Below are 21695 nucleotides of genomic sequence, written 5' to 3'. Positions count from 1 at the left end.
TAAAAAGGCAGTGCTACAAGGATGGAGCTGGATTCAGGGACAATGATTTCTCAACCATGACCGCACATACGAGAAGAACTTCCTGCTTCTGGCTCTGCTAAGCCTTGATTGGTTATTGCGATGCACAAACTATGGACAGAAGAAACAATAGCACCACCTGCTGGGGAGATTTAGTCAGCACACAAAGTCTTGGCAAATTTTTATAATTATTATCAAAATGGTCTCTGGGTCATGCTCACACAACCAAAGGAGTTTGGTGCAAACACACAAACGCTTACGTATTTATTTAAATATACCGTATTCATGGTTTGTCTGTCAGTTCAATTTGACGGGTTAGGTATAAATCAAAGATTTGCTGCAGATGTTTCCTCCCCCAATATCTGATGTTTACTTACCCTGACTGTCGAGCACACTCTGCACCACCTCCTCGAGGCCCACCATGTAGATGAACTCACTGTTGGCAGCAGAGGGCAGGAAGTGCAGGAGAGGGGCTGGGGGTTTGGGTGGAGGGATCTCCAATAAGGTTTTCTCCAGCTGCTTCCTTAGGGCCAGCTTGGCTGCTGCCTGACTGCTCGCCTGGTCTGCCATGGAGCTCACCGCTCCGCTGGCTGAACCAGACATGGTGGACGGGCTGACGGCCGAAGCTCCGCCCAGACCGCCGGCCCCAGCTGCTGCTGCTTGCATGTGGGCCAGGTTCATGTACATGGCACTGGAGCCTGAGCGCTGGGAAGCTGCCACCTGACTGGCCTGCAGAGAGATATACACCCTCTATTAGAGCAGGGCGATATGGCCAAAAATATTTATCACGATATATATTTGAAAATTTGCGATAACGATATAACTGACGATATAATTGATGCGAGACAAAATACAACTCCACAACATTACTAGTGCAAAAAGACAACCTTCCATTTATTTTCACTTAAACAAGAAGCTGGTTTTTATGTACATTAAAGCTTTATAAAAATGTAACAGTGCAAATGCAAATTCCTTGCTGAAAGTTTAACCAAAAGGCATTTCCAGTAGAAATGGGCTGACATATCCTGAGCATAACCATGTATAATATCCACTGAAGTTAAAAAGAGGTGCTTTGCAACATTAAACTGCAGTGTGCAGGACGCATTTTTCGGACCATAAGGTGCACGGGATTATAAGGCACATTAAGCGAAACAAAGCAGTCAGATAAATCAAACTTTATTAAACTCATTCTTCTTGCTTCCTCCATTTCTGTACCATTGATTCATTAATGTTGAATTCTCTGGCAGCGGCTCTATTCCCATGTTGTTGCAGTATATTAAAGACTAACTTCGTACTGTGGATGGATTATCTCAGTTGTTCTCCTGACTGAAGTTTGGTCCGTTTACAGCATCCTGCCATGCGATTGCATTTGTTTCTAACCATGAAGAACCTTCACGTTAACTTTTATAAGTGGAAAAGTGTTAGTGTTCGTCCTCCAGCTTCACTGTTTATGTTATGCTAACATAGCTGTGTCGCTAGCGATCACGTAGCACATCATTATATACCAGCTAGCCCAACTTCAGTAACCCTACAAACGTCACTGCTGTTTAGTTTCCTGTCTTCATTTATGTTGGAAGTGATAGCAGAGCTGTACGTTTGAATTTTTTCAGAAATCTCTCAGTCAGAACATGCTATATCATGCTTAGGTAACTAGCGAAACTAGCGAGCTAACTTCCGCTAGCTTCCTGCTAACTTCTAACTCCGTTAAATGTAATAACTTTAGTTTTCATGGATGCCTGGATGTTAAACTTCATAGTTACACCTGGTAAAGCAGCAATGCTGATCGTTTTATTAAAGATGAAAGAATTTAGACAGTTTTTAACTCTAAGTGATGCTGCAGTGTTGTTTGACCTGAAGCATATGGAGTTTAGGACCCAGATTACTCCCAGATTTAAGAGCATCTTAGTCCGACAAATATGACAATAACAACGGCCGCTTGCATGTTCTGCAAAAAAATGTGCTTTGTTGTGTATCTGACGGACAAACACCAAACCAGTTCCACATCACGGAAGTTGCACCATTTTTACAAACCAATTCTGGTTCATCTGTTTCACTCAACAAGCGGCCATGTGCGTATGAAAACAAAGGCACTGCGCATGCGCGTTTTACCCATATTCTATCGCGATATTTCATTTTCCTATCGTTGCCTAACAGTATTACCGTGAACGGTATAATATGGCCCAGCCCTACCCTCTATTACTGAGAAAAGCCACATATGTAAAGGATTTGATCAGTGATCTCTCTCTAGGCAGTCCTACCATTCACCATACAAGTTCACACCTTTCTCAAAAGAATGCTTTACCCCAGGTCGGTTTGACTCTATACCTGCTGGTAGCTGACAGCATTAGCCATGCTGTTGGAACTGGAACGAGACATCCCAGGTTTGGACGCGACCCTCTGGCCCTGCAGCTGGGCAGGGTTGGGTGCTATCACTCGCTGAGACATCAATATGGGGGGCAAGTTTGCATTAGCTGCTGACCGGATGACTGTGTGACCCTGCAGAAAGGAGAAGGGCAACAAAGGGTTTCATTGTTCAGCAGAGATCAGAGAAAATCCCTGATGTCTGCAAATGACACCTGCTCACCTGGTTTACTGTAAATGGATAATACACACCATGGCTCATTCACACAAGCACGTTCTTCTATGTTTAAGTGCTTTTTTATCCACCGTAGCTCAAAATTTTATCTGGAGCTAAAAATCCAGAAGATTTAGTTTTTTTCCCTTTTGAGTCTCAAAACTGAAAGCTTGCACAGTTTTTAAAAACTGGCACGTATCATTGGCTAAAAGATGAAAACAAGACCGTACTTGGTAAGAACATTCCTCTACAGTGAGTGGTGCAACCACCAACAAGGCGATGAATCATCTCAGTAAATCAGATAGGCTAACCTGGAGTCACTGATAGCATATCCACGCTGTCCCACAGCAGAGACGTGGATTCAGTCTCAAAGAAAACTGACATTTTGCTAAAGACATCAACAAAAGGCGGGAGTTCAGCGTGCGGAGCCGTCTCTGTAAGTACTCTACATTTGGTGAAGTTTAAAATGTGACTACAGATAAAAAGGAGACATTTCAGATTCCATTACTGTCCTACATGGTCACATGACCCTTTCTTACAGCCAAAACGTCTAAGGTTCATTTACATCATAGACACTGGTGCAGCTTTGCTGTTGGTTACACTGAGTGACTTCTGTAGTTCTTGTTCTTTCTTTGTGAGTCAAAGACGTCATTTAAAGTCAGCACGGCTGGTTTAAGGTGCAAGGTCGAGACAACACTACAGAACCCCAACAATCACAAAGTTCCTGGAAAACAGGAACTTCACTGGTGTGATCTCTAATGAAAATGTACCCTTCGCCTCACACTCACTCACACACCTGTGCAGTGCGGAGGTTCTGGGGCTCAGGGTTGTGTAGACCTGGCCTCACAGGTAGCTTCCCCAGGACAGGAGAGCTGTGGATGGGAGGAGGCTGCACAGATGACGCAGCATTCTGGACCACTGGGACCTGCAAGAGAGCAACGATAAACCAGGACTGGAATATCTCAGATTGATTTTCTGGTGCTTTCTTCATATATAAATGTTTACTGCATATGATTTAGAGCAGGGCTCTCAAACTAAACGAGACACTGCTGGCACTGTTGTCTCATGCGAGGGCAAACAAAAACAAACAAGAAAACACCCACAAATCTCCCCTAAAATGTAGTTTTGTTTAAAAAAAATTCAAATTTTCTACAACAAGACAAATCTTTTTTTCCTATTTTTGTTCGTATTTAACAGAAGTGCAGACATAGGTGTGCACATTAGTTTGTGAGTCTGTCAGTGGACTAACACACCCGTCATGTTTGTGTCTCTGCTCACGTCGCCTTCATATTCAATCATTTGACGAACTTATTTTAACATTTCACTCAACAACAAACAAAATCGTCACTTCAACAGTCAAACTGCATTTTATTTCTACAGGTCCATATATGGCAGCAAGCGGGGGCTGCGAGTGGTCCCCGAGCCACGGTTTTGGGAGCCCTGATTTAGAACAATATTACAGTACCGTCTGCAGCTAAGGGGTACACACATGTTTCAATACTGATTTCCAATATCCTGCACTATCCATTGTCTATATAGGTCATGCTCTCCAGATATAAACTATTAGACTATTATTATTATGATGTTAGGATCAGTCTATGCAATATATTTGTCTAGTTAAATTATTGAAATATTAACATGACAAACTGCTGCCGTGATGACATAAGACACTGAAGCCTCCTTGAGCAAACACTGATTTGGCACCAAATAAAAGTGACTTGAACTGAACCCACATAACCACGGCGAGGCACCACGGACAGATGCAAAGAGCTGCAGAGCTCCAACAGTGGCCGTGACTGTGAGAATGTGTGGCATCAGCAGCACTGACCTTCTGGACCACATTCTCCTTCTGCATTTGACTCTGCCTGAGCTTCTTCAGCAGCACGAGACGAGCCTCCTCCAGACGAAGCTCTTCTCTTAGAGCTTTGATCATCTGCTGCCTCTCCTCTCCTGTTTTCCCCTGGTACAAACGAGCACACAAAATTAGAAAGGCACACTATATCCGGACATAAGACCAGAGGCAACTTCGAGCTCGTTGAACTCAACAGCCAGTCTGTATAAACCAGACTAAACCTACACAGAAGCTGCAGTTTGAACAGCGCGTCGTGTTTCTGCATCGACACAGGATGTGACTGCAGAAAGTAAACAGGACACGTTTGGCTGAAATATTCTTTTGTGCAAAGTCAAAAGCAGCAATTTAAAACCTGTTTACGTCAAGAAAAAGTGATTTTGACCAATTCATTCACAGGATTCTTCATGCATCTGTAGTAATGTCATTGCTGGTATTTAGACACATCTGTATTCCTGTTTCCATGACAGCCTGTGGAAACATGCAGGTTTCACACATGTGACACTGACTATTACTTATATTTGTTGTTGTTTATTGTCCACCTGCGTTTACTCAGAGCTTCTCCCTGATTACTCTGCTCGGCTAAAACAGCTGCTGACAATGACGTCCTCTGCTCTGCATCTATAATCAGACTCTGGAAACATTACAGTCCATCCACCACTTTGATCACACTCTGGATCTTCTGACATACAGGATGAAATTAGACTCATTTCATTACAGTAGATGTCTTTTGGAAAGTGCTGTGACTCAAAAGGTCACAACTCCTCCACTGTTCCTTTCTTGAAAACCTTGTGACAACACCGTACAGAGAAGCTACCCAAGCTCTACTCCCACACAAGTCACCTCCTTAAGAGAACAGAATTGCCTTTTATTGTCATTGTACATGTACAAATGATTGGTGCGCCACGCCAACTGTGCAGGAGTAAGAAAACAAAAACACAACAGTGTTAATAGCTCCTGTGAAAAGGAAAAGCTTCAATCAGGACTTCCTGGTATCACTCTTGGTTGGTGGTGCATCGGCAGCTTCAGTTCAGGACTACGCTTCCTCCTGACCGTCACCCACCCGGCCTGTTTTCCCTGCTGCTCAGGACAATCTGCTGGGTGAGCTAACAGTGGCTTTGCTACCATCGCTTGCCCCGACCGCAGGGCTTAAGCTAGCTGCAGGGTTTTTAGGGTGTGAAGCCAGGTCTCATTAAGTGTAGCATCCTGAAATATCTGAGCGACCGACCTCTACACTTGATTTATGCACCAGTGTTAAAGGACTTGTACAGCATATTCAGTCTATTTCTGCCCCCTTGCAGGAGTGCTGCGAATGCCTTTTACCTTGAACATGTCCAGGTTAGCCTTGTGCACACGCTCCTCGGGCCGAGGTGTCGTTCTGGGACTGGAAGCCTCGTTGTCTGACAGGATGATGACATCCGGTGACGGAGTTCGTCTGTCGTGATCAGCATCACTAGTAAGAAAAAAAGATCAAACACAAAGTGCAGTCAGTTTCTGCAGCATTTAAAGTCGTACTTTATCATCACAGGATCTGACAGCTTTACTAAACTGCGTGGGGTCGCTTGACATCTGTTCTGCTGGTTTTCCCGGTAGGTTCAATGGAAGTCAGCTTACAGGTTGGGAATCTTTAGTCATGCTCGTTGGTTAAAAGCAGAATAACAAAGAAACTGCGCCCCATTTCTAACGTCCATGTGCTGATTCTTAAACTTAAAAGCAAATCTTTCACCAGCTCCAGACACAAAGGTTTGGGGGACAGAAACAGTAATGTACATTGTCACACATTTCATTTATCAAAGAAGATTGAACATACTGTATAGCAACACTAGATTACATGTAGGCTAGTGGTGCCCTTGTGTCATTGTTCCATGTTATACATTTCATCAGCCCCACAGTTTGAGGGCCGATTTACTGAAGAACTGACTGATTTTTACAGCTGCCCCTGCTGCATGTGCATTTTCATTACTGTAAAACAGCCATAAAACTAACCACACCTTTGGTACACCTGTGTTACTTTGTGCCGTTTAGTAATTTGGGCCCTTGAGGGTTTTCGTTACTTTTCGTGTGGTTTAAACCTTTGCTATGCACCTTGCACACAATGTACATACAAGCCCTGCTCTGTAGGGGCGAGCTGGCACCAAATACTGTATGTGGACTATTCCACAGATTTCTTACTGAACCTGTGGAATAAGTTGGTCCCTCTGTAGTCATGTAAAAGCCACAGAGACAGTGTGCCGTGGACACTTCTTGCAGTTCGGTGGCCAAAAATGTGCCAACGAGGACAAAAGTGAAGATTTTCATTGACAGCCAAGGTTTCACCCACTAGTTACTTTTGCAGAGTAAAACTAGCTGCTAAGGTGAACTGGTATTGTCCTTCAAATAATCAGATAAACGATGGCTGGATTCAGGTAAACGGACATGCTATAAAGCACATGCCTGCTCTTTACACAGAATCCTTCTGTTTAAAATGTTTATTCTCACCACCTCCTCCCAGCGCTCATGTCGACTGGCTCATCCAGGATGTTCTCCTTTCCATTCTTACTTGGTCCAACGGGGCTACTGTGGCTTCCCAGCCTCAGACTCCCATTTAACTTCTCCTCATAAGCAGCACCCATTAGGCTCTGATGATGGAGGCTGCTGGCTCCAGGGCCTTTTCCATCTCCCAAGCTCCCTGCAACATCTAGGGCTGCTAGGTCAGCTAAGTCCTTGCGTTTAAGAAGTGCCAGCATCTTCAGGCGCTCCATGGCCTCGTGACCTTCCATTTTGAGGCGCTTGGCCAACGCCTCTTCTCGCTCACTGGTTGACTCAAGGCCTCGCTTAAGTAGGTTCAGCCTCAGCGCCTCCTCAGACATCTGCTCCATCCTAAAAACAAGAGAGGTCAGACAGGTCAGCAGAGCCACCTTAAACCCAAATAGGTTCAGGTCAGATAACAAACACACTCCTCTATGTAACTTAAAGCATGAGTACAGTTATCCACCACATTGGGTGCAATAGCTGAACGACTCTGGAACCTCCAATCCTTCCCAACCCTTATTCCAGATGTTCTCTCCTCCCTTTGTCAGCAAAGTTAATCCCATGTTCCTCTGAAACCACGGGGAACAACTCCAAGTTATCCCAGCGATCCGAGCTCGAATCAGTTTTTAATCTGGTATTAACATGATTACGTTTGTATATTTCTACACTTTTCCTAATCCAGATAATGTAATGCAGATGTAAATACAGAGAACACAGCTTTGCATGGCGCTCGATGATGAATACTATTTTTGTGTAGACTGGAAAAAATAAAGAAATTAATAAATCGATCGATAAGAAAAAGCAAAGAGCAACAAAGATACAACCCCACCAGATCATAGACCAGTTGGAAAGGCAAACCCTGTCCCTGCTAAGTTCCACTGTTAGCGTGACAAAACACACAAAGCAGTGTGTAATGAGGAAGAGCAGGGGGCGAACCTGACAGCAAACTCACTCAGATGGACGAGTCAGATTAAACAATATATTTCATTGATCGTCTCCTCTGGGTTACTATAAAATAGTTTAGCATGAATGACTTCTGCATGTCGGCAAAGCTGAGAGGAAAGTGGAGGCCAGACAGCGCTGAGGCACAACTTTGACTTTGAAGGTAATCGGGCTCCGTGTCTGGTTTGTGCTGCACTTTTTACAGTAGCTCTATAGTGACTGTAGAGAAACGTACGTAGAAAATCAGACGGAGACCTCACACTAGACAACCTCCAAGAAGCACATTTTCCCCAGCAGCCAGTGGGTGTGCAACGTCCAGTGTGGTGGAGAACTCTGGAGCAAGTGTCATGTATGAAGTGAGTCATCTGGTCTACATGAATACAAAACGAATGAAAACTACAATCCTTCCAGCTCTGGGCCTGGGAGCTGGCCTTTGCTCTCCTGGACGCCATTCGCCCAGTCTGGAGGTTACTGCTCCGATTACCACACACGCACGCACACGTGCGCACACACACTCGAGCACTGCTTGACAAACACATTTTACTCCTCACTTTGTCACTTCCTATTGGTAGATTCGACCTGCTGGCGTCACTCTGGCGTGCCCCTCATGGTGTCGGGCTTTTCACCGCTCTAATCTGTTCATCCTGTCCTCCACTCGTGTCAGTTATTAACCTCGCATCTACAGCTGCCTCTTTAGCACAGGGAGGAGTCTTAATGGTCCCACAGCATGGCTCTCCCTGCCACTTCTTCCTCTAATTAATTTGTGACGCAGCAGTGGAGTCGTCGCCTCCATTTGCTGGGAGTACAAACACGAGCAGCTCGTGTAACCCCTCCGCCGATCCAGCCACCTCACCACGTTTAATGAGCCAGAGATCTGCGCTGAGAAGCCAATCACAGCTAGCCTTGCTCTGCACGTCAGTAACTGGCACCCAACGCTCTCTCACTTAGACTTCCCCTCCCCCTGGTTACTGTCGCTGCTGCCAGGCTTTACATAATATAATGACTGTTACAGTCAGCAGTGCCCCCCAGATAAATAAATAAATAAACAAACGCACACTTTCTCCCTTCGCTTTTCATCCACCACACCCTTCCAACACACTGCCAGGCCGATAATGGAGAAGAAAAGAATAGATGAGAAACACAGACTCAGCCCTACGATCACACCTCTCCTAACCCCAGCAGGATAAAACATTAAACATCTGTCACACTGAAAAACTGTGGCGCTCCAAGGAATGCTTCCAGTTTGCACCAGCAGATAGACGGCGTCCACACAGACAACACACATGCAGCTCAGCATTCCGATAGAGGGCAGAGTTTTGTAATCCTCCCTCCTACTCCAGCAGTACAGTACCACAAAGAAACACTCCTCCCTTCTCCTCTACCCTCCCCCAACTCCTCAAACGCTCATCTTTTCCTCCCTCTTCTTTCACTGCAAAAATAAACACAAGCTTAATTTCAGGGGCCCCTTCGATGCCGCCAAAGCCGAGTGCTTCATTTGTTCACGTTATACCAGCCAACAGTGTGTGTGCACGTGAGTGTTTCTGAGGCTGCAGGGACAGGAACGGAGTAGCAGCACCGAGACACAGAGAGGGTTTTTCTTTATTGCTGTGTGTGTGTGTGTGTGTGTGTGTGTGTGTGTGTGTGTGTGTGTGTGTGTGTGAGAGCGTGTGTGTGTGTGTGAGCGTGTGTGAGCGTGTGTGTGTGAGCGTGTGTGTGTGTGAGCGTGTGTGAGCGTGTGTGTGTGAGCGTGTGTGTGTGTGAGCGTGTGTGTGCGTGAGCGTGTGTGTGTGTGAGCGTGTGTGTGTGTGTGAGCGTGTGTGTGTGAGAGCGTGTGTGTGTGTGAGCGTGTGTGTGTGAGCGTGTGTGTGTGAGCGTGTGTGTGCGTGAGCGTGTGTGTGCGTGAGCGTGCGTGAGCGTGTGTGTGCGTGAGCGTGTGTGTGCAGGGCTAGAAAAGAGGCAGAGACAGCAGCTCTCTCCTGAAATAACGCCAACTTGTAATTCCACCTCCCATCCCCCAAAACACACACACACACGTTTATTCAAAGAGCTGTCAATCAGGAGGGTGCTACTAAAACATTCTCCTCACAATTAAATCCGTAGTCTTCCTCTCACTGACGGCGCTGTTGGAAATCCATGGCAGAGATAACCTTGATGTCTTGTCCTGTCGATGTGGCACCAGATTAACAGTGTTTGCCAAACTGGGTGTAATGGTAATAAAGCGAGTGCACAGTCGTGAAAACCCATTTGCCTGACCGCCTCCTGTCTTTTGTCCACTCTGTCCTTTTTCTGTGGGAAAGTGTTTAATGTTCAAACTGATGGTTCTACTCGGCGGTGGATGCGAGTCTGATACGTCAGGCCCGACATCCAATCGCTTCACTTACTGATTTGATTTTTGCCCATTTTGTACTTTTCATCCAACTGTAAATATGGACGTTGTTATACTAAACTATTAGCACCTCAAGTCCAAATCCAACCTCTGATGTGGCTGCAGACGAGCAGCCATGCCTGTTAAAGTCTGCCTGTATTCATACGTAGTAGGTGCACTGCAGTTTATGCCGTCTGCAGGCAGGTTCACGTGGTCACACTCAGGCATGTAAACGTCTGCTCGGAGCCTTGCACTCCCAAAATCTATGCTGCTTAGAGCCAAGCGGACCACAGCGTATCTGCAGACACTGAAGCTTACAGGACACCATTAAGTATGCACAGCACATGTGCTGATGACACAAACATAATAATGTCAGTACAACAAAATCACAGAATGTACTCGGAGTTTTCTGGACTTTACAAGTCAGGTAAACATTTGTGATGATGTACTTTGGCTGTGTGTATTGTGCTTCTGCTGCTATGGCTTATTCCACTTTCTGTTACTCAATGCTAACGATGGAGCTACCATCCTGTTCTTATTTTGACCTTTGTTATTCTGATCTGTTTCTCAGATGGGATGATATATGCACTGAATTCAGCTGCAGAAAAAGTGGAACCACTCCCCTCACGATATTCTGCTGCTGGTTTGTTAGTCATGCATTTTATCAACAAATCAGCAGAAGAATAAACAGGTGTTTCAGACAGCTGCCATCCAAACGCACACAATGAAAGCCAGACTGCTTACAGCTCCACCTATTGACTAAAAGACAAGACTATCAATAACCTGACTACTGTGACTACGTGTGATTTCACAGTCTGCTACTTTGTGGCTGAATTGTTTCCAATTGCCTCCATGTTGTTATCATAGCACTAATAGTTGACCATGTAATATTAATAAGCAGCAAATAACCTGTCATGGTTGGACTAGAGAAGCATCGAAGGTGAAGGCAACACCCATCTCCTCTCTTAGCTTCTCGTGTTCCTCCCTCATGGTGCTGTAACTCGGTATAGCAAACACAGCTTGGTATCACTGCAGCCTTCTTCCTATACTTTCCCACCACTAGTCTGTCAGCTTGGTTAGCCATCACCAGTTGGTCTGTTTATTTTTGGTCCCACAGGAGCTTAGCTTAATCATTCTCAACCAGAATAAGGACAATTTTGACAAAACACACTGTCAAGAATATTAAAACTTGTTGAAGTTTCTCTCCTAAAACATTAAAAAATGAGATATTATTCCTTCTTGTCACTGCGTCTCATTGACAAACTGGTGCATAAATAGAACGCTGACTGACAACATGACAATGCTAACTACCTGGAGCACAAGCACCTCTCTTCCACTGATGTTGTTGGACCTTAATAAAACAAAATGTCCCGAGTGGCTTGTGTCCTATCCACAGTAACGTCATTCCTGCTGTATGGTGGAAACGCCTTGTTGCTAATCATATCAACCATCCTTCAGGAAAGTACCAGAGTCAGCTACCATCTGGCTTCTTTAGCTCGTGTGCTAGAAAAGACAGAGATGTGCAGAAAACAATAAAACCTTCCTTGTGATTTCAGGAAGAAGGAGCCTAGCTCATTGGTCCAGCAGACACACTAAAGCAGCAATGTGCACACACACACGCACACACACACACACACACACACACACACACACACGCACGCACACGCACACACAGTGGTTGGTTGGCTGTAGAAGATGCTGATGACAGGGTTGCTGGGAATATGACCAAAATTTGCATGTGGCTAGTTTTTGATACTAATGAGGCCGATCAGAACACCGCCCATAGCAACAGAGTTGCAATTGGTAGTGGGGAGCAGCTTAGGACTTGATGGTTGTGGGATAAAGATTCAGACCCAACAGGACTTGCGAGGAGAATGCTGATGCTTTGTTCCTGAATAATCGATCACAAGTAAAATACAACAACAATCACACACACCTTCACCTGCTGTCTGTGGATGCACAGCACATAAGGCGACTCACACACCTTATGCACAGACTGCTCTTTATTAAATGAGACAACAGCTCATTGTGGGGGTTGCTATGACAACCAGTCATCTATTTTTAAGACATACCACTAATCAATTCCTGTTCTACTGTTGCCTGAGGGGTGGGGGTATGCAACAACATGCAAACCCCAACCCCCATGTCCTGTTTGTGTGCGGGTGGTATTACGGGGGTGTTTCTTTTTTTTTTTGGTGGGGGGGGGGGGGGGGGGGCAACAGCGACCAAGACACTAAGCAGGGGGGAGTGTGCAGTAGGAAACAAAGAGCAGAGCAGAATGAATGAGTACTGAGGATCCATCTGATACCAGCGCGTGACGCCGTCCAACTACTGCAATCACTCATCCAGTAACCAGGTACCCACACAAGATCACCTGCAGATCCTGCCCACGCCCCGATCACGTCAACAAGTATGAAATGTCAAATACTTACAAGTTAAAGCATCTTAAATATAGGTAATACATTTCATACATTTTCCTAACAGGGACACACGTTCAAAAATTACAACTGCATCTATGACCTTTTTTTGTGTTATTTGCACAAATATACACGTTACTCACAAAACAGTAAATGACTACACTGTAATTAACTCAGTAATTACCTGCAGTGATCCTTTCATAACTGAAATAAAAGGTCCTAAGACCCGAACCCTTCATTCATTCATTTTTCATATTTGTGCATATTGGGACCCGATGAATGTAAAAACAAAGAATTACCAGATTTATTTTTTTTTACCGGGTCTTTGTTTCTGAGAGCCACATATGAGGATGTTCGTCTAAAATTTCAGTAGAACAGTGGCAGCATAACGTCCTCGTAAGTGCATATCAGGCCCTTGTAGAGCAAAATTTAGTATTTTGGTCTAAATAACCCAAAATGTGATGCCCACATTTGTGGACCCAGGTCCTAGGAGGTTAAATAGGACATTTAGACCATGGAGCCCTGTACAAAAAACCTTAACAGATTTAACACTGGCCATGAGGCTACATTTAAAAAAGGTTCGTAGAGCATGTAGCACCACTCATACGCTCTTAGTACAGAATATCATGTCACTTGAGGACAAACCCTCTGCCAGCTCCGGACAAACCTGACAGAGGGGACAGGGCAGACTTCAGCTTGTGGCACTTGACTCAAACACCATCTCCTCCACATGCTACAGCTTACGGGTGGATTCCCCTGTTTCAGTGCAGCTCGCTAACAATGAAGAAGCATCTACTGTGTAAGTGCCCCCGTACACCCCCGGTGCTTTTTCACCAGTTTTCGGAGAAATGTTTTGTTTGTCCAACCACTGAACACTAACCTATGAATCATTCAGGGATAAACTTTGCAAAGATTCAGTCTTAAATGACATCTTCAGACACTGTTACTCACAGCCTGTCGCAAAAACAGAATTTGTTCCCGTTTCATTTCACTCTATAATGAAACGTTAAAGCTGGGGCTGTGTGATATGACCAAAATCTCATATCCTGATATAAGACATTTATCGTCCTGACAACCATATACAATCACAAAAATGTTACTTTTCTGTAAATTCTGTGAATCTCGGGCAGCTCGACTTGTATGAAGTGTTTTCAGCTGGGCGCTGTGTACCTGGAGGAGAGTGTTTTGACCGATACGTGAAACTATATATTTTTAGACAGAGGTTGTAATGGCCGCCATTTTCTTTGTGAGTATTTATTACGCGGCGTGCTGCGGGGAAAAGCCTGTTCTAACGTCTGAGTCTAAGGTTTATTTGGAGCTTCTTTTCTTCTCATGCGTAAACTCTCTTCACACTCTTTGGCGTGATTCTTGTGTCGGTGGTTGTAGAGGTTTGTTGTGTTTGAGTCTGAGGTGCGGACCGTTTGCACCATAATTTGCATAGTACAGTTTTATCTGGTCCGTGTCAGACTTTTCATAACCAAACCATGTCCATGCTACAGAGGCAGCCCCGCGTTTAGGAACATGGTCCTCGATTTGTTTGGACGGGTCCTTCTGTTTGTCATCATTTTAGCTTATTTTGAAAAATTTCAACAGGAACTTCAGCTTTATTGTGAAAGGTTTATGTGGAAAACAAACAAGCAGACGGCGGAGCCACACGCTGGGTTTACCGTCGTTGTTACTAACATCAACTCGTAAAATCGTTATATCAAACAGCCCTAGTTACAGCAGTTTGTTGGTGGTATTGTGAACAAAGTGACCACTACATACAAGTCCATTTATCATGTCAACACATCATCCCAGCCGCACAATCAATATTATAGAACCCTATGAAGGAAGATCCATGTACTGGGAGATTTACCAGAGCAACACTGAATTTAATGACAAATTTGTTAGATATCATATTCTAAACATATTGTGAAAATATTTAAAATGACAGACAAACATATTATTAAAGATTAATTATACAAGATTTAATAACCAGAGGGTTGCTGTCTTGCTAACCCAAATGTTGTCATCTAATCTGCTGTGCTATTGTGTACTTTTTCTCATTTTTATATTGGATTATATTGATTTTTACTTTAACTAATGTGCCATTAATTAATCCATCCATCCATTCGCTTCCGCTTCTCCTTTTCAGGGTCGCGGGGGGCGCTGGAGCCTATCCCAGCTGTCATAGGGCGAGAGGCAGGGTCCACCCTGGACAGGTCGCCAGTCTGTCGCAGGGCCAACACACAGACAGACAACCATTCGCACACACATTCACTCGCACATTCACTCCTAGTGGCAATTTGGATTATCCAGTTAACCTATCCCCACAAGCTGCATGTCTTTGGACGGTGGGAGGAAGCCGGAGTACCCGGAGGGAACCCACGCAGACACGGGGAGAACATGCAAACTCCACACTTGCTGTGCGGCAACAGTGCTAACCACCGTGCCCATTACTTAATTAAAACTGAAATGATTGATTTAATACATCTTGAAAAGCAGGTCATCACTGCACTGTTTCTGTCATTCTTTGATGGGTTCATGTATCGCTAACCTCTGAGGCCGAGTCTGTAATTACTTGTTAGTTCTGACTTAGTAAACTCAGCAGCCTAGACCTCTGAGCACATGAGCACAGCTCAGTGAGACAGCACCATACTTGATGGCATCAGCTCGACTTTACTGTGTACTTAACCCTCATGATTCATGTTTACAATGGAAGTAGCCTACAACACAATACCCCTCATTATCTGTGCTTTTTGAAAATATGCATACAATTTTACACACTAGCATCTAAAAAAAAAAAAAAAAGAAAGAAAAAAGGCCCATTAATCCAAATTTATTTTGAAAAGTCAAAATCTCTGAAAGAGAAATGAGTTCGACCACAGCTGAGCTGGGCTGTAAGCTCAGGGTTCAAAATGATCTTTTATTATGTAGCAGTTAGTGGCAACGATATCACAGCAAGGTGGCAAAAAAACCCCAAACAACAAACAACCCAAAGTTCTCTCTCTGGGCCGTTTTTACTTTTAAGGGAACAGCTTTGCATTTTGTCTGTGAACAGTAAGGAGCAGGTCTGGATAATAAGTGCTGTTCTGTAAATACCTGGACATGAACAACTTGATCTTAAAAACAAAGACCAGCTTAGATGTCGCTGTACTTGGGCCTCGTACAGTGAGCAGACCAGCTGGACATTCATCCTTACATGTGTTCACTCGTGATTCATTTCACAGAAAAATGAGCAAATACAACAAAAATAGCTAATAGAAAAGTATAAATAGACAAAAAACACTGCTCTACTAAAAAGGATGATGCACTTGTTGGTAGGTAGCAGCAGCCACAGAGTGTGAGTCATACTGAACATTGTACCATGTTATTGTAGTGTTCTGTACCATCATGTAACATTACATTTGGCAGCGTTGTGACTGCAGCTGGGGAGCTCAGTAGGTCGATTCACTGGGCTTAGCGGTCAGCCATTTCTCTGCCTGGCTGTCCTACTTATTAAACACCTGTACTTCCTGTCAGGGGGCATGAGGCTGAACAGGTGCTGTCCAAGGTGAGACAAGTGGGCAGCAGTTTTCTGAGACACTGTTTGCCAGTTTAGTCCTTCAGAGATGGTCGGGCACAGCCGATGATCTGCAGCATTTTCCCGTCTGCCACCAAGCCATGATGCAGTAGCTGAGGACACCCTCGATGGTGCTGTGGTAAAAAGCCACCAACAGTTTCTTCCTAAGGATGTCTTTGTTGGACTTGTGTTCAGGTTGTGTTCACACCACCATGCTGCCAGTTTTTTAACCTCCTTGCTGTACAGTCTCGTCTCCTCCGCTGATGAGGCAACATACTCCTGTACAGACTTAACACCAGCCTGGATGACGTCCCCAGCGACAATACAAATTCCCTCAGGACAGACCTGCACTGTTTGTTTATTGCGGTGTACAGCTGGGAGACCGCCATGCTAACATTAGCATCAGGTGGTACGTACACTGCAGCGATGATCACTACTGTCAGCTCTCTGCACAGCACAGTCAGTGCTTCCAGTGTGCGAGTGTGATCCTACCGTTCATGCACCAGTCTAATCACACAGAGACACTAAAGTTTAGCTAAGTTTACCCTCAATCATTCACACAGAAACATGCTCTGTGAAACTGTGAGCTCCTAGCTGCTGGGTGCCTACGTGCCGCCATCTTGCATGGGATATCACAACTTTTGCAGTCAAAGAAAGACAGATATGATGATTATATATATGTAATAGTGAGCTCAGAGGTCAAAGGTGACATGATATTTGGATCCAGACAATCATTTGAATTCCCCTTCAACCATTATTATTTCTTAAATGTTGCCAAAACAAACAAAGGCAGTCTAATTTTAATCATAGTTTTAAAGATAAAAACATTTTTCTGAAAGTTTGACCTTATTTGACCTTGGAGGAGAGGTCAGAAGTGCGAACTTCTTATTTAAAATCCCTACATACTATTCTGTATAGACTGATGTGTTGTCAGGACAAGTAATGGCAATTTAAAAACAAACAAACAAACAAACAGTTTTAAATAGCTCTATATAACATTATCCCTTTGACCTTAATCTACTGACAGTGAAGGTAGTTAAATATAGCTTATTTAAAACCTTTATAAGGTACTCTGTATGTTGATAGTACACACCACACTTGTAAGGATCAGGGTTCCTAAATATACGGCTTTTTGTACATTTCAACCAATAACTCTTTACGTTGGCTTTGAAGACCTCGATGACCTCGATATAGCAAATGCTCTTGCATGGTTACCATGACCCGCTCTGCACCCATACGACATTTTATCTGAATTCAAGCACAAGTTTTTGACTTATTGTATTTACAGACAGAATGACACGCGAGCATGCATCCAAAAAGAAAAAGAAAAACAACGCGGTGGGAGGCGAGCAGGAGGAGCAGGCGGGTGGGTGTGGGCGTTGTTGGAGTGTTAGGGCAGCCACTGCATTTTGAGAGCTGAATGAAGAAAAGCTCCTCTTTGAGAGGCCCTTTGATAAGAAAAGACTGACTGCTTTAGACCAAAGGGTGGGGCATACACTCTTCCACAGAGGACAAAAAACAAAGAAACAGAAAGAAAACTGTAGGAACAGGAGACGTTTAGTCAAAGTACAGACATCTTAAAATGAGGCTGAATGTGGCAGCCAGCAGAGCATCAACACAAACACACCCACACTGAACAGTCAGCAGATCTGCACAACATGCTAACCTCCACACATTTCACTTTCATGTAACACTTGTGTGCTTCAGACATAACCATTGCTAGATGCTGGTGACTGATTACATCTGCAGCAGATGTATCATTCCAGATTTAAATGAAAAGCATAAACACCACCAGCAACATGTGCGTGCACATCTCCAAACTCATATACGCTTTAGAAACTTTCTGCACATCTACAGATTTCCATTATAGTCTCAGTAGAAACACTAGAATCAGAATCAGCAGGTCAGACTTGCATTTGCATTTGGTGCATCTTTAATTCTGAAGACCGATTATATCCAAGAAGACTGTAAAGGTGACAGTTAGTAACCACTGATGTCAACGTTTTCAAATTCATCCACGTCACAAAGATGTTATATGAAATTACTTCTCAGCCCAGGAAACTTATGTTTGACACGCTAAAACACATTTGAATGCAACAAGGATTTTTGAATTGCAATTACTGCAGTCTTGCTTTCCATGACGCAATCTGCATCCTTTCACTGCTTTCCCCTCTAAAAGGTTTCTGCATCTCAAATGTAACGATATCTTATCAGCCTATAGTTGCCTTTAGTTGTTTTCACAAAGAAAAAGAAAGACGAAAATTCCTGTTTGCTCAAAATCTGCTCATTGTCAGCATATTTACATGAAGTCATGGACTTTAACTATGTGCACTATATTGCCGAGTGTATTCAGCTCACCCATGAAAATCATTGAATTCAGGTGTTCCAATCCCATCCGTGGACACAGGTGTATAAAATCCAGCACGTGGGCACAAAGTCTGCTTCTCCAAACACATTTCTGAAAGAGCGGGTCACTCTCTGCAGCTCAGGGTGCAGCACACACTTGTGCAACACGTCTAGTTGCTACTAAATACCCCACTGTCAACTGTTAGCTGTATCACAAAGTGGAAGTGATTGGGAACGACAGCAACTTGCACACACAGTGGTAGGCTACAAAAAAGAAATCACAGAGTGGGATCAGCAGATGTTGAGGTGCATAGTGTGCAGAGGTCGCCAACTTTCTGCAGGCTTCATGTGGTCTTCAAATTAGCTTAAGAACAGTGAGAGCTTCATGACTGGGCAGCTACATCCAAGTCTTACAACTCCAAGTGCAATGCAAGCATCAGATGCAGTGGTGTAAAGCACGCCAGCACTGGACTCTGGTTCTGGTTGTCAGGAGGACGGTACTCGTCTGCCTCCATTGAGCCAGGTGTAAAGTTTGCTGGAGTAGGGATCATGTTGTGGGGTTGTTTTTCAGGAGTTTTGCTCCCCTTAGCGCCACTTAAAGAAACTCTTAATGTTTGGACAATTTTATGCAACTTCCTGTTCCAGCATGGCTGTGCACCAGTGTACAAAGCAAGGTCCATAAAGACATGATGAGCAAGTCTGCTGTGGAAGAACTTTTTTGCACAATGACCTGAGCTCAACCCAACAGCACAGCTTTGCGATGAATTAGAGCAGGCCTTCTAATCCAACATCACCGTTTGACCTCAGTTCTGGAAGAATGACTAGCACACTCCTAAACCTCGTGGAAAACGTTCACAGAAGAGTCGAAGCTGTTATAGCTGCAAAGGGTGGGCCGACACAATATCAGACCCTATGGATTAAGAATAGGACGTCACTCAAGTTGATGTGCATGTGAAGGTAGATGAGTGAATACTTTTGGCAATACAGTATATGTGGTGCCTGGCAAAACATTTGAGCCAACCCAAAGACAGCGGAATTTTAAGAGGCATAAAATAACATGTCATATTAGTGGATAATTTCAGTGACCCACTATTAGCAAGCACTTTGGTGACAGCGGGAAGGAAAAACTCCCTCTAAACAGGAAGAAACCTCCAGCAGAACCTCCAGGGAGGGGCGGCCATCTGTCATGGAGGTCAGAAGAAGTGGCAGGCCTATCTACAGATGAACAGTATCTGAAAGTCACGTCCTCAAGAAACAGGGAAGAAAAGACTTGACACAGGTCCAAAGACACGTATCTGACCCTTCAGTTTATCCATCTGTTCGCCAAACTTAATCCAAAATAGTTTCATTTCAGTGAAGGGTGGCTTTCAAGAAGTCATTCTTAAGCAAAGCAAATAGGACAGAGGTATGCCAGATTACACAGAAACTCAGCCAGAAATCAGTGGTAGCAGGTTTTCTAAAGCGACAAATCCACATTTTTAATTTTTGGTTCAAATATTACAGAAGAGGTCAACAGAAAAGGCGTCTAAAGCCATTTGTAAAAATCAGTGGAGGCGGTCATGGTTTGAGTCATTTCAGCCAGTTGTGGTGGGATCTTGTCAAAATTAATGATATATTAATGCAGAAAAGTAATATCAGATTTTGATCAACCGTGCAAACCATGTGGAAAGAACCTGACTGGTAGCCGTGTCATTTTTCAGCAAAACCATGACACCAAATATATTGTCAATGCAGTAAAAGAAGACATAGTGTTACATTGTCTCCCTATCAGTCATGGAGTGACCTTCAAAAGGCAGCTAGGAGGAACAAAAGAGCAAACTTCCAAAGAAGAGCTTTGGGATGTCCTCCAAGACTAGAAAATTCAGGCTTTGCTGAAAAAGTGTTTAAAGCCAACACAACGGTTACGGGAAGATCAGGTCCATGGCTGCACTGGCACACAGACACGTCTGCCCCGTTTAATGTTGAAAAATGAATTTGTGGCATTCAGTATCTGAGTTTAGAATAGTCTACCTTCAAATTATGTTGAGCACTTTCATCAAACTATTTCGGCAGAGGAAGCGTGCGCCTGGGACCAGCAAAAACAACAGGAGTCTCTGAGTAAGAGATATCAAGAGATAGCAGGTAACCTTATCACCTTATTTTGGTTTAGAAATTCTGTTTGCAGCTGCTGTGGAAATTTTTATGTTTACCCACATTATCTCACTGAGTGGATTAGTTCATACTAAAAGTGAGGAAAAGCAAAGTCCAAATGAAAGTGAAGGAGAGCGTAACACAAAGGGTTTGTTGCCTTGCGGACATGCTGATGGATGTTAGTAAGTTAAGTCTATTAGTAGCAGCCAGCCAGCCAACCTGGTGATGTCTGCACTCGCACAAGAAGGCTCTGCACATGCTCTGAAAACTTTAAACTCTTTTAAAAAGTCCTACAATGAGGCTGCAAAAGGTTCACCTGCAACTAGACAGAAACAGTATTTAAGCAACTGTACCTCATCAACAATGACACCAAGTCACAAGACAGCCCACCTCAGACAACCGAACAGTGTGTCGTCGTTTTTTGGCACCACCTGAGAGATTCTTATGTACTGGGTTTTTTTGCATCCCATGGTACTGAAAGTTTTGAGCATTTTCTAAGCATATCAGGTATCAGACATCAGGTTTGAAAACCTAGTACTCTAACCACCCCACAGGACTGTGCAGGTTAGCTAAACTCTGCAAAATAATTTCCAAATTAATTATTTGGAAACACGACTGCTCCTAAAAACACACAAAAATACTTTTTTGGCCAAAGTTCAAACTTCATTCATTTGAATCTGCCCTAGTAACCTCGTGCTTTACTTTGACAGAATTTTCATTTTCTCAAATTTTTATATTTCGATAATTTCGATATTTCCTATAAAATATTTTGCTATTTTATCCACAAAACAAATGTTATATAGAAGGCAAAAGAAGAGGCTTCTGTACTACATGCTATGGTAAGTATTAATAAAGCATCACAATCTAAGTTTCTGAAGAAGTCACTTGGATGATGACGAAACATTTCTCTGAAAACGCCACGTCCAGACGAACAGAATCAACTTTTTGGGATTTCATTATGTCGCACAGAAACACCAACTCACATCTGCACTTGTATC

The 21695-nt window shown here is 43.8% G+C and overlaps 1 protein-coding gene across 5 annotated transcripts in view; it reads right to left on the bottom strand.

Annotated features, from left to right (window-relative positions):
- Nucleotides 1-21695, bottom strand: part of gatad2b (GATA zinc finger domain containing 2B) — a 44239-nt gene that overhangs the window by 10050 nt on the left and 12494 nt on the right. For 2 of the 5 annotated variants that reach the window (XR_003270943.1, XM_026155614.1), the window contains exons 2-7: nt 6921-7301; nt 5766-5895; nt 4422-4553; nt 3390-3518; nt 2344-2514; nt 396-768 (exon numbers count right to left, since the gene is read on the bottom strand). Coding sequence is in view for 4 of the 5 variants with exons in the window: in XM_026155614.1 (XP_026011399.1) it covers nt 396-768; nt 2344-2514; nt 3390-3518; nt 4422-4553; nt 5766-5895; nt 6921-7300 (1315 nt within the window). In the remaining variant the exon portion in view is untranslated. The remainder of the gene's footprint in view (nt 1-395; nt 769-2343; nt 2515-3389; nt 3519-4421; nt 4554-5765; nt 5896-6920; nt 7302-21695) is intronic. The other 3 variants (XM_026155615.1, XM_026155617.1, XM_026155616.1) reach the window with 3 other exon arrangements.

This window comes from Astatotilapia calliptera, chromosome 22 (genome assembly GCF_900246225.1).
Source record: "Astatotilapia calliptera chromosome 22, fAstCal1.2, whole genome shotgun sequence".
Taxonomy (NCBI): domain Eukaryota; kingdom Metazoa; phylum Chordata; class Actinopteri; order Cichliformes; family Cichlidae; genus Astatotilapia; species Astatotilapia calliptera.
Note: the sequence above shows the minus strand (reverse complement) of the source record. Positions and strands in the feature narration are given on the sequence as shown.